Source organism: Silurus aristotelis (genome assembly GCF_946808225.1).
Source record: "Silurus aristotelis genome assembly, chromosome: 24".
Taxonomy (NCBI): Eukaryota; Metazoa; Chordata; class Actinopteri; order Siluriformes; family Siluridae; genus Silurus; species Silurus aristotelis.
This window is the reverse complement of record NC_139597.1, coordinates 12,776,860-12,789,807: the sequence shown is the minus strand read 5'-3', so window position 1 is coordinate 12,789,807 and position 12,948 is coordinate 12,776,860. Positions and strand designations below refer to the sequence as shown.

The 12,948-nt window shown below is 34.4% G+C and overlaps 1 protein-coding gene across 2 annotated transcripts in view; it reads right to left on the bottom strand.

The window, feature by feature from the left end:
* LOC310719034 (mucin-19) overlaps positions 1–12,948 on the bottom strand; it is a 34,105-nt gene that overhangs the window by 2,479 nt on the left and 18,678 nt on the right. The window contains exons 1-28 of one of the 2 annotated variants that reach the window (XM_083528291.1): positions 11,478–12,122; positions 11,304–11,336; positions 10,556–10,781; positions 10,083–10,212; positions 9,748–9,811; positions 9,515–9,597; positions 8,913–9,102; positions 8,718–8,837; positions 8,015–8,135; positions 7,774–7,909; positions 7,587–7,658; positions 7,424–7,499; positions 6,872–7,003; positions 6,607–6,756; positions 6,377–6,471; positions 6,167–6,299; positions 5,188–5,431; positions 4,894–4,934; positions 3,975–4,063; positions 3,662–3,816; positions 3,382–3,520; positions 2,979–3,071; positions 2,205–2,399; positions 1,662–1,904; positions 1,275–1,431; positions 899–1,012; positions 562–703; positions 435–463 (exon numbers count right to left, since the gene is read on the bottom strand). In XM_083528291.1, coding sequence (XP_083384417.1) covers positions 435–463; positions 562–703; positions 899–1,012; positions 1,275–1,431; positions 1,662–1,904; positions 2,205–2,399; positions 2,979–3,071; positions 3,382–3,520; positions 3,662–3,816; positions 3,975–4,063; positions 4,894–4,934; positions 5,188–5,431; positions 6,167–6,299; positions 6,377–6,471; positions 6,607–6,756; positions 6,872–7,003; positions 7,424–7,499; positions 7,587–7,658; positions 7,774–7,909; positions 8,015–8,135; positions 8,718–8,837; positions 8,913–9,102; positions 9,515–9,597; positions 9,748–9,811; positions 10,083–10,212; positions 10,556–10,781; positions 11,304–11,336; positions 11,478–11,595 — 3,520 coding nt within the window. In that variant the 5' untranslated portion in view covers positions 11,596–12,122. Of the gene's footprint in view, positions 1–434; positions 464–561; positions 704–898; positions 1,013–1,274; positions 1,432–1,661; positions 1,905–2,204; positions 2,400–2,978; positions 3,072–3,381; positions 3,521–3,661; positions 3,817–3,974; positions 4,064–4,893; positions 4,935–5,187; positions 5,432–6,166; positions 6,300–6,376; positions 6,472–6,606; positions 6,757–6,871; positions 7,004–7,423; positions 7,500–7,586; positions 7,659–7,773; positions 7,910–8,014; positions 8,136–8,717; positions 8,838–8,912; positions 9,103–9,514; positions 9,598–9,747; positions 9,812–10,082; positions 10,213–10,555; positions 10,782–11,303; positions 11,337–11,477; positions 12,123–12,948 lie in introns of those variants that run through there. The other variant, XM_083528292.1, reaches the window with a different exon arrangement.

The window sequence follows — 12,948 nt, the reverse complement described above, 5'->3', positions numbered from 1 at the left end:
GAGATGTAGTTTGGGGTATCGTTGTGATCGTTGGTGTTAATGTGGTTACAGATGTCTCTGCTGTTGTAGTCAGTGGTGTAGGTTCTAGAGTTGATGTGGTTATAGTAGTCTTTGTTGTAGGTGTAGTTAGTAAAGTTGTAGTTTTAGATTCAGGTGTGATTTTTAATGTGGTCACTGGTGTCTCTGCTGTAGTTGAAGTTGTAGTAAGTGGAGTTCCTGATGCAGTTGCAGTTGTTACGAGTGTTTTTGTTGTAGACTTTGTTGTGGTTAGCGGAGTTGACGTTGTTGTTGTTGTTGTTGTGTTTTTAGTAGTAGTTGTTGTACAAATTCCTGTGGGTATTAAGACATTAGCCATCAGGACTTTTATTTTTTTTATGAGTAAACTAGAGTCAAAACTGACAGAAATATATCCAAGGTCAGATAAAACAACTTACCACAAAGCATTTGCCCTTCAATGCAATCACTATGGCAAAAGACACAAATCATTAGGTATTATGATATGCAGAAAAAAAAATATACAAATAAAATACAAACATAGTTGCAAATATGATCCAAACTAACCAGCATTCATTGAGTGTGTTCACTTTCGCACCAGATTCAACCACAGTGTTGTTAAAGAAACAAGTGCAGTTGTCCAAACTTGAACATGTTCTTCTGTTTTCATCATAAAATGGCATCTCAGCAGGACACCGTGGGTAACAACCTTCGCCAAAGTATGAAATTATTAATAATAAATTATACATTTTTATTACATATAAACGTTAAATGCTTAAAGACTCAAAATAAATATCCAGTGTAAACATTTTCCATACTGACCCATATAATAAAGTTATCCATTACTTACAACAAAGACATGCCCTTGCAACAAACTAAATATACGCAAAGGGAAAAAAGAAACCTTCAAGCTTTCCAGAGAATTTGTTGTTTTTCCCACAAGTCTTGATCTGTGGAGGACATGCTTCGTAATGCCAGCTGCATTGACCCTCTTCATTGTAATAATCACAATAGACCGCTGTGTAAAAAAGAACACAATGAATTTTCATCAGACCAGTAACCATTCACTGAAGGAGTACAATTTCCACTCACCAGGAAGTAATTTTATGATTTGTATTTGGGACTTCTAGACTAACAAAGTGTCCCTATTACAAATGCAAATGATTTAAACAACTCAAAGTTTACATTTTCTTTATCCTAATAAATGTTATTCATACACAATCTATAAAAACACACTAAGTAATAAAGAACGTCAATACTGAATGTTGCAAGATACTTACGGCACAAGTCAGGAGTTCTCCATTTGATACAGACGTTTTGAGTTGTGCAGGCATCAGCGTATGCTGCCACAGCTGTACAGAATCCCAGGAACTTGCCTTCAAAATCACAGGAGCATGACTCCAGAATACAGGCCTGGTAATAAGGCGTTGGATCAACCTGCAAGTTATTGGAAAAAGTCAGACATGATGCAATAAGTAGGTGTTGTTTTCCTTCATAATTTCGATTGCATAAATCGCGATTTGCTTGAGAGTGTTATGTCATTTATCATTAAAATTTGGTGATGTAATAGATGCATTCAAGCTTGCATTAAGGGAATAATCAGAATCAGAATAATCTGATATGACCCCGCTAAGAAAAGGACATATAAAAAAATTTTGGTAAATAACCTTTAAGTGGCATGCTTGGAACGTGTCACTGTGTAGAATCATGCAACGTCTCTGTGCCCAGGCTGCGCAGTATGAATGACGTTCACAGGGAAACAATTCCTGGGTCACATCTGAACAAGGTGGCACAGCTGTCTTCCAGCTGTTCCCAAACTCTAGTGTGCTAAACACTACAGTGGAGCTGCTCGTCAACAGGTCATTCATTAACTTCCCATCAAAGTCACCACACAGACCCCGCACTTTACCCTGTCAGTCCACACCACAAAAAAACAAAAAAAACACACAAAAACATTTTTGAGCAAGAAAGACTTAAGAGACACTGGGAAATCTGTATTTAAGGAATTTGGATTTACACCTATGAAACCATTATAGACAGACTTCAAATGGACAATTACAAAATATTAATAACATGGTTTTGAAGCTATCTATGTTTGTCAATGTTCAATAGGCCAAAAAGAGTATATCTTAATTCCATACAAAACTTACTGATTATTCAGTCATGCTTGAAATTTGTTCACAAAAAAATACAAAGAAAGAGTTTCTTACATTCCATGAGGCATGCAGCTCAATTTTAACTTTGGTTTGCTTGTCCCAAATCACAGTTAGGCCCAGTTCAGGCACAGAGATTATGATGTACAGGCCCACAGTGTGGATAGAGTAGAGTGACTGAGCTCTGAAGCGCCACCCATCTAAAAGATTTTGAGTTACATTCATATCACGCATTATCAGAACCACTTCATCCTGTTTAAGGCACAAACGACAAAGACAGATATGTGAGTGAAAAATGTCAAGCATATTAAACATTGCAGCATTTCAAATGTCAGATGCATTTTTAAGCATTTTATGGATGTGTTGATAACTAATTTTTTAAGATCTGCAGTCTAAATGCACTGGCATTTAGAAACAACTTGTTGGTAAATGTATATCCTACAATTATAGACCACGGTAACATTGAAAGTAACATTGAAAGTAACATTAACCAAATTTGGATTCCATTTTTCTAACAAAACTTTCTTGTAATCATTTCAGGCAATAATGTGGCTGTAGATTGCCATGTAAATTAGTTTTGAGTCAATAAATGTTTATTACAAGATTACGCAAATTGCCATGAATTCACTGTAAATAATTCTAGAATGTGGCTGTGGGGATTTTTGCTAAAGGTGTTCACTTTATGAATAAATCAAATGTCTAATGGAAATAATATTCTAAGCATCTAATCAGATTAAAATAATAAAACATCTTTTGAGTTTCTAAGTTTAAATCTGGAAATGGTCATTAAACAATTACAATAAGAAGAGACTAAGAGAGACATTCAGGTACCTTGAGTTTCACTGAGATGGCACGGGAGCAGGTCAGAACTTCATCACAACAAGGCACACTCTCCGTTTTAATGGAAAATAACCCATTGATGTCCTGACATATGGTACACATATATACAGTATGGATTAGCAGGTGAAAGTTAACATTTTCATAACAATTTCAATATAATAGCACTGTAGAAAAGCTAGAAGCAGAAAGCACATGTCTCGGTGCCTAGGAGCACAAAATCTAACGATTCATCATTCTTCCATCTGCCCATCTTATCAAAGACCTGATAAAAAGTTAATAAACGGAACCAGGATTCATTTCCTGGATTAATGTTTTGTAAAAAAAAAAAAAAAAAAAAAAAAATCTGAAAGCTTAATATTTGCCATTTGCCTAGGAGTGTGTATACAAAACTCACCTCAACTAGAGTGTACTGACAGTGGCCATCATAGCGATACCATTTGGAATCAAAGGTCTTATATTGTCCATTGCCAAACACTTCGCAAACTCCTGGGCATGGATCACCATTACACTTCCACTGGCCTCCGCTGCAAGTGCTGAGAGAACAATCACAGACACTATTAATAAACCATTCTTAAAACTCTTTGATTTCCATATTTATGCCAGGGTGCTGAAACACAACAACAACTATTAACATGTTCATGGTATTTGTTCAAGTAACAAGACATTTCTCTCACCAGGTTTTACAATTTGATTCCACACTCTGCCCAGATGCGTAAACTATACCACTGAATTCACATGTGCAATTCTCCTGAATCACACAGCTACCTGTATGATCTGCATACTGGCCCTCTGGACAGTAACAGCCACTAATACAGCTCTTATCAGCATCCTGTAAAACGCAAGTAAATTCAATCAGGATTAAAATAAATCAGCAAATTAATGTTCAGACTCAATTCTATTTTTTTTTTAAAAATACTCAGTTCAGCAAATGTAAATATAGTACAAGTAAATGTAGCTTATGTACTTTGTTGCTATAGTAATACTCACAAATGGCTTGCTTAGGCTTTCACATGTCCTCTGTGTTGTGTTTACTGGTGCTTGTGCACAATGAACACATATTTGTCCGTGTGGACAGTCTAGAAGACACAGTGAGACCAATATGAAAGTACTCACAATAACATTGAAGCAAAGCAAAGCAAAGCAAAGTACATCCCTCACATTTGAGCAACCATTTTAGTATCTTCTTAAGGGACAATACCATAGAAATGAATCTTGGATATATTTTAGAATAGTCAAAGTGCAGCTTGTATAACAGTACAGATTTACTGTCCTCTGAAAATAACTCAACATACAGCTATCAAATAGCTGGAAACAAAGGTGAATGTACCTGTATATTCCTGAGATGCTGTATATATATTTATACACACCAATCAGGCATAACATTATGATGTTATAACTTTATGAACGGTGATTTGAATACCACTGATTACTATTAGAATCAGGAAAAATGGGCAAGCGTAAGGATTTGAGCGAGTTTGACAACGGCCAAATTGTGACGGCTAGACAACTGGGTCGGAGCATCTCAAAAACTGCAGCTCTTGTTCGCCAGTAGTCAGTATCTATCAAAAAGTTCTTCCAAGGAAGGAACTGTGGTGACCCGGTGCCAAGGCTCACTGATGCGTGTGGGGAGCTGTAATTGCTGACGAATTTAATGCTGTTAATGTTTGACTTTGATATTGACTTTGATAGTAAATTATGCATCAGTAATACAATCTACTGATGAATTAGCATTAATGTCATTCTCAAATATTTGCTGTGTTGCAGCTACATTTGGATAACAAACAGTTCCATTTAATTATTAAAAAGCACACCGTAGTCATCTCACATGTTTGCAATAGATAACCTTTTATTAATTGTAATAAAATAATATTTACTAATATGCTATATAAAAGACGAAAAAAATTACCACAGAAGTCCGAACACTGAAGATTTCCATTTTCACACATGCTGTAAAACAAAGATCTGACATGTCAAAATCTACCATATTTACATACATAACATTAAAAATTCTATGTACCAACTTATATTAGTTTATATTTGTCTATTCTGTTATCTGATATTTTAAAATGAGTAGGTGTATTCACCGGGACTTCGGAGTAATAACTAACTATATAAATACTTCCTCCTGGAAAAATCCCCAAAGAATTTCCTTGAGAACTCCAGCACTGTGTTTGAGAAACAAATAATAAGCACAGCATACCATTGGCGGCCATCAATAACCACGGGCCCTGAAGGTGTTGTTCCACCTGGGTAGCTGCAATGGCAGAGGGCACGAGGGCTGCACCTGAGTGGTATGTTTAGGTGGGTGCCAGATGGGCATCCGCAGCCCTCCACTGGGTCATCTGACATGTCACAGGTTGGGTCAGGACCAGACAATGAGCGGCATGTATGATTACATGCCTGCATGGCGTAATCAAACTTCAGATTACTGTCACAGGAGTAAACTGGAACACAGCATAAAAAGACAGCATAAAAGTATGCAATTGGTTCCATATTACTGCTTTTGTTCTCCTATCTTTGGGCCAGAATGCCCTCTCAGATTTTCTAATGGCCATGAAACTCATTTTAATCCATAATACAGAGACTCAGGTCATTTTGACATTGGAGCAGCAAGGTGAAGCTTTGTATATTCACTTTGTAAATTAAAAAAAGTTATATTTGTCACTGAGACTTTTAAACAGAATCATTGTCATTAAAGGAAAAGTTTGCACAATTAAGGCTAGTAAGGCTTTTTTTGCAGCTGACATAGGATTGCATATAAAACATGCACGTCCTAGCACCTAGCATGCACCATTACATACATCATTAGGGTTTGTTAACTAAAATAATGAGAAATAATTGGCTTTTATGCAATCTGTCACTTTGCATCATGTGGCCTATATAGAATACAGTTTGTGTTCCTATTAATAATGTGTGACTTTCTTTCTCCCAGTATGGGATGTCATGTAAATTTGTGGTAAGACCTGGAGAGACAGATCTTCATGCATTTTGGTTAAAAGCTAGACAAGTTATGATAAGTTTCAACTTAAATTAGAATTTAAACTGTATTTTATTATTGATACCATCTTTAATTATATGATATTAAAATGTATTATAGGATTTCATGGTGTATTTGCTTCTGCAGGTCATACTGTAATTAGTATTGCAAAATTTATTTTAAACTTTATATTCAGACTCACTGCAAGCTGTTTCTTCTCGCCAGTCACCAATGATGATGCCCTGACTGGCACAAGCTTTAGCGTAGTTTCCCAGGCCAACACATGCACACACTTGTAAGTCAATTGTTGCATGGCAGGTTCTCTGAACGCAGGCCTGCCGATTCAAATGATATTTTAAGAATTGCTCCAGTTGCTTTGTTAAAACATAATTTACCTTAAAGGTTTTCTTACCTCAAAATAAGTGTTGACAGGAACATAGTCATGACATTTGGCAAACACGCCACTTGTGTTTGTCAGCTGGCTGCACTTATCTTCAGCAAATAGCTCTACATACCAAAACACAACAATATAAAAAGAGATATAATGCAAACACAGCTGGAAAAATAACATCAAGGCAATCAATACTATTCAATAACAGTTTACTCATTATTATATCTTCTATAATAAAATATCAGATGTACCATTGTCAGTGTTGATGCATACAGAAGGATTATTTGACATGCACTCTCCCAGTGCCCAGGATAAAGCAAAAGGCTGAGCTGAGTTTTCCACAATACCGCTGCTCGTAGTGAAGTCATCTGCTGTGTTGTTGTTTTTTGATCCACAAAGGCCTGTAATAAAATATACATACACACACATAAAGTCCACAGTGCTGCTAATAAGCAGTGGATATGATGGATAGATCTAGCCCACACAATGAACTGTGAATTGTGAGGCAGTGGGTACCTGCAGTTGGTACATTTTGCGGCAGATACAAGTACATTTGAACTTCTGGAAAAACCTGGACTTGCATCTTCATTCCAAATGTTGTCTGGACCTTAACAAACATTGAGGACTCCCAATAGACTGTGACATACTCTGAAAATTGAAATGACGCACTTTTACGACAAGCATAAATGCAGATATTTTCAAGTTTGTGAAAAAATCATTGTGTATGTGAGACTACAGTATTTGTATAGTTACATGATGATATTAGATGATATTTGTAACCCTGATCATTCATTTGTATGGTTTTAAATGTGCAAAATATTAATAACTAATTTTGTCATTAACTGTTTGACTTGAGTAACTTCATTGTAATAGTTTGGTCTAAATTTAACTACATGGACTTGCCACTTCATACTTACTCATAGTTATCTGCATTACAAGATTAACTTTTACTGGTTATTATGGTTTATTTGCTTTACTAATTAACAAAATACTATTGATATTTACTTTATATATATGCTACTCTAAAGCGGAGTTGCATCATATATTATTAGTCTTTCAGGAACCTACCAGTTTGTGTCAGATCTGCGATTGCAATTGTATTTTCCCTTAGTTGTACTTTGTTTAAGGAGAAAGTATATCTTTCCTAAATAAAAATAAAAACATAGTTATTACTATTCAAAAGTAAATCTGAAAAGTATATTAGCATGTTTGTATATAGTGGAAAACACACCTCATGCACATCAAGGTACATTTCTTTTATAATCATATCAGAAAACTTGATGGTCACAGTCCAGTTGAATCCCTATGGAATGGCATTGTAAAATTAATATATGGCATGAAATATAAATCAACTATAATATTTAGTAATAATACACATATATATTATTTAATATTTACAGATTAGATTGTTTATTTACCCTTGCAGCCACATAGGTACATTTTCCGGGTAGAGAATATTGTTTACCATCAAAGGTAGTGACAAACCAGCCTTCAATAACACATGGAGTTGGACAGGTGTTTGCTGAACAGGTCCATTTTCCATTTATGCATTTACTAAAAGGAAAAAGGAAAATGTGTATTAAGTCAGAGCAATGCATCGTAACCACCTTAGATCAAATCAGACCATATGAGCAGAACATTACAGCTGACTTGTCTTACCAAGTCTGGCACTTTGAGCTGAGTTTTTCCCCAGGGGCATATATGTTTCCCCTGTGAACACAAGGACAGTCTTCTACTTTGACACTGTGGTATCCTTTAACTCGATCATTCAGAACCAAACCTGAGAGAGAGATCAAGTGGGAAGCAGAGATTAAGAACAAGTGAAGGTAAAAGAAAAATAAATAGTAAGGCTTACAATCCTTTAATAGCAGGACCGGCAATATGCCTGAATTGTGAGAAAGAAGGAAATAAGTAATAAAAATAAGATCAAGACTAGGTGTTATCTACACGTACACAGACAAACACATGTCAGTGCTTAGATCTCTTAACACGTTGGGCAACAATACTACACACATTTGTATTGCCACTGCCAGGAGGCACTTTACGACTGACCAACTGGTCATATTGTCATAATATGATAATAATATTAAATCTGGAAAAATGGAAATGCTTGTTTTTTTTTGTTTTTTTTTAATCAGTATTGCTAATTGATTTTATTAATAATTGTTTCTGGATATTTAAATTATTATCATATATTTGCTGGAAAATAATTAAAAAAATCCTAAATAAAACATTTAAATCTGATTAAGATTCAAATTGTAAAATGTGTCACCTGACATTGTGGCCTTAAAGGACAAACACAACAATTTATCTCATTTTGTTTTTCATTTGCTACCATAAAAGTACAGCTAGATAGACCTACCGTCTGGAGGAAGACATGTACTGGTTTGATATTCTGTCTGAAGCTGGGGGTTGGAGCAGGTGGGAGGAAAAGCAGTGCCAGTAAAATTAAAATGCAAATCTCCAGGACATTGATGTTCCCCTGCAGAGAATTTGATCATTATTATTTGTTCTAAATTGTTTAACAAAGGTAGCACTTTAAATTTGCTTTACTTACGGCATGACGTTATGTTTCGCAGTTTTGGTTGCAGGGAGTTTGAGCATGTGCTTAGGAATTCTTCATAGAAAGAGCACTTTGCAGACTGATGTACATTAATATACATGTTTAGTTTGCAGAGTTGGTCAAATATATTAAGGTTTTTAAATCCCAGGCAATCTCTGGCCAGGGATTTAAATTTTTTACAAATCTGAAAAACAAAAAAAGAAATGTTGCAGTTATTCATGCATGAAATAGTTTGTGTTGTTTCTGAAATGCAAAGATATAGTGCTCCTAGAGTAAAAAATAAAATAAAAATCTGGGATATAGGTGAGTTATAGCAAGAGACTAAGCAATAACCATTTCAGATTATTCTTTTAGTAAATCATTAGTAAAGACTATCTTGGGGCAATAAAGGGCAATTTTAACAATATTTTACTAAACTAGCATTCAGTTTGTTACTCCATTTTGTTCCTGGTTAGTGAAAGCTAGAACTTCCTTTAGTTTTCCTTTATATCAATTCGTTTCCTAAGGGATAATACATCATTTGTCTTTTTTTGTTTGTTTGTTTTTTTCTTGTTGTCTTCAGGCTCCCTGAATGCTGGTAGTTCTAGAATCCTTACATTGTCATCTACTGGCTGGGCATCATCAATCACACACATCTCATTACGGATGACATCGCTAAGAAGAAGCTGTGCACGAGTTTCTATGAAAAAAAAAATTTCACTTGTATGATTTATTCATAAAACTCACTGAAATTTTAAGAAACTGAATTAACCACATTTTCTCTTAAATCCTTCTACGGATCTGGATTTCTATAAGAAGATTTTGAAAGAAATTGACTCGCGATCTTAACCTGAGCTGTTTAGTCTCCCACATATCCCATTCATCTCATCCATTAAAGGCAGATCCAACTGCACCTATATCAAGAGTAAAAAATGTTTTAGTTACACTATCAACGGCTTTACATTTTAGTACTCAGATAATATAGTATTGGTAACAAAAATAAGCCAATTGTAATGTCAGTGTTAATTGCAAATAATTAGTAATTACATCATAATTTTTTCTTTCAAATTTTATTTTTTTGTGAAATTATTTTCATATTATGTTCTTTCTATCATATGCTTCAGAAAAATCTACTAGCATTTAAATTGTTTAGAAAAAAAAACCTTGCCATTTTGTTGTACTAACCCAAAGTGTTGTGACGCCATTAGATACACTGTACCACGTGACAGAAAATGGCAGAACTTTGCTTTTAAGCCTGGTATAAATGCCGAATGCATACACACTTTGATATGTGTGGTCATACGGCAGAGAAATGCTGTAAAGAAAAACCATAAAGAAGTGAGTTTTGTAATGATCGCTGGGTACTGATTGCACAATGCATGTTTCGTTAAATGCTTTACTAATGCACACATAAATGTAAAATCTTTGTGCAACCTAGTAGAATCATTGACTTTAATTGCCCTAAGTGATTTTAATCATTAATTAAAGTTGCCAAATAACCTGCTGAGTTGGATCTATGAAAAAAAATCAGCATTTAAATTATGTTAATTCGAAATATATTAGTAATCATTTAAATAATGAATAAACGGTATTTGCAATCTATTAGCATGTATTAGCAATCAATTCATATCCCATTGTTGTTTATTTGACTGAGATACCTGTCTCCTTCCACAGTGAGCATGCCATCCTGAATGACGGTAGCAATTTTATTCACCAAAATCTTGACTCTTTTCATGACACCAGTCATGTCACGTTGCACAGAGATTAAACAGTCAACTCCCGCATGAGAGAATTGTGTCAGTATTACAATACATGTGGATTTCACATGGAGCATGGTATTATTGAAAGTCTGCATGACCCCGCTGCCATAGGTCTTGCACACATCTGGAAAAAATAATGAAAACAGGAAAGTCAATAGCTGGAAAGACCTACAAAAGGAGATACCTACAATATAAAACATTATGATGACATTTACATAATTTTTATATTAAAAAGAATTTTTTTTTTTTATTAACTCAAATAGGATCAAAATTTAAATAAAATAATTATTATTAATTGGTAATAAATTACATATATGGCAAAATAATAAAGGAACATAACTGGCCAGTAATTTTGGCACAGAAATTGATCTACAAATGAAAAGGCTCATATATATATATATATATATATATATATATAAATATATATATATATATATATATATATATATATATATATATATATATATATATATATATATATATATATATATATATATATATATGAATGAGCCTTTTCATTTGTAGATTAATTTCTGTGTGTGTATATATATATATAGTCTGTTTAGCTAATTGTGCCACGCATGGTTAGGCAACTTTTAGCTTCTGTGTTGCTATATTAAAACCATTTGTAAGTCTAGTTACTTACTTGGGCTTTGGGTTGAGACGGAGCCAAAATCACCTGTGGAAAAAGGAATATAAAATGCAATATTAAAATGTGCAATAATAATGTTTGATTTTATTGTTGTGACACAAATATGTAGCATTTATTTTGTAGTTGTACAAAAAAATAAAAGTAATTATCCATACAAAAAATTCTTACCTGAAATAAATACCAAAATACATATAATGATACTGTAGTGAGCCATCTCTGAATCTGTCCACCTCAAAAATGCCACCTCAAAAATGCATCCAGACTGTAAAGGACTCCTTCCTGCCATGCTTTTTTATAACCAGAACAAGTCCCCTACTTTGAATACCATGAGGAAATGAATTTTAGATTAAGCATTCAATCGTGTCCCCTTGCTGGAACTTTTAAGTGGTGTCCAATATCATTTTTTAACCTTTAATTAAAAATCTCACAGAAACTGCACTATAATTTTACTGCTTTGTGTGGGGTCAATGAGCATTACGGAACCATCCCTCTTTCTTTGTTTCTGCATTTTTTCCATCATGCAGCACTGCAAAACAAAATCCTTAAAAAACAGTGTTGGGTTTCTTTTAGGTACACGCATGTCAAGTAGCTGACTATTGTGGGAAATGTGTGGATACAGAGCACAAAGCTATTGATCGAAACAGTTTTAGAAGTACTTCTGTTAAGTACGTAAAACAGGTCTATTCTCAACGAATTTCCTTTAGCAGAGACAAAGAGATACAAGTCAGGCACAAAAGCACAGAACATGAAAGACGGATAAAAAAAATGTTTCCTGTACAATAGGAAAGTTTGAAGTTACAATTAGTCAGCTTAAAACAACAATTTACTGTAAATATAAGTAATAAGTATTAATTACTAATCATTTTAAAGCCTTTTTTTCACATTCATTAAAAAATATGAGGTAAAATATGAAGTTAAATATGATATTATTAAATTCTTTGAAATATGCTTAACTTGTGAATGTTGTAAGATGCTTTTTGTACAACTACTTTCAGCTACACAGGTATTCAGTTATTCAGTCTGTGTAGGCAGTAGGTTCATTTTATAGTGGTTTGCACTTCATTCAGTACCTACTGGGCAGCAAAACACTACTGGAATAACTACAAGTCTTAGTCAAGACCAAAACCTTAGTTGTCCGAGTCCAAGACAAATCTGGGTACAAAGTACATATGTTCAACAAGTCAGTTCAAGTCAACTTTATTTCTATAGCACTTTTCACAACAGACATTGTCTCAAAGCAGCTTCACACAATTTTAAGAGTTAAGGTGAATGGTATGCAATAATCCCTGATGAGCAAGCTATGGCGACTGTGGCAAGGAGAAACTCCCTTAGATGTTATGAGGAAGAAACCTTGAGAGGAACCAGACTCAAAATGGGAACTCATCCTCATTTGGGTGACATCAAGAGTGTGATCATAAATCTTTAAACAATATAGAACACTGGAGAGTGAGAACTAACATGAGTACTGGAATGTACGATTATAAGTAATGTTCTTTTTACAGTCTTATACAGTCATTGTGGTTATAAAATTAGGAGCTACTGAGCAACTCATAAAATAGCTCAACATTTGCGATCATCACAGATCCAACACCGGCTTCTCCATGCCAGAGCCTTTAAACACTCAAGGAGGTCCAGTGTC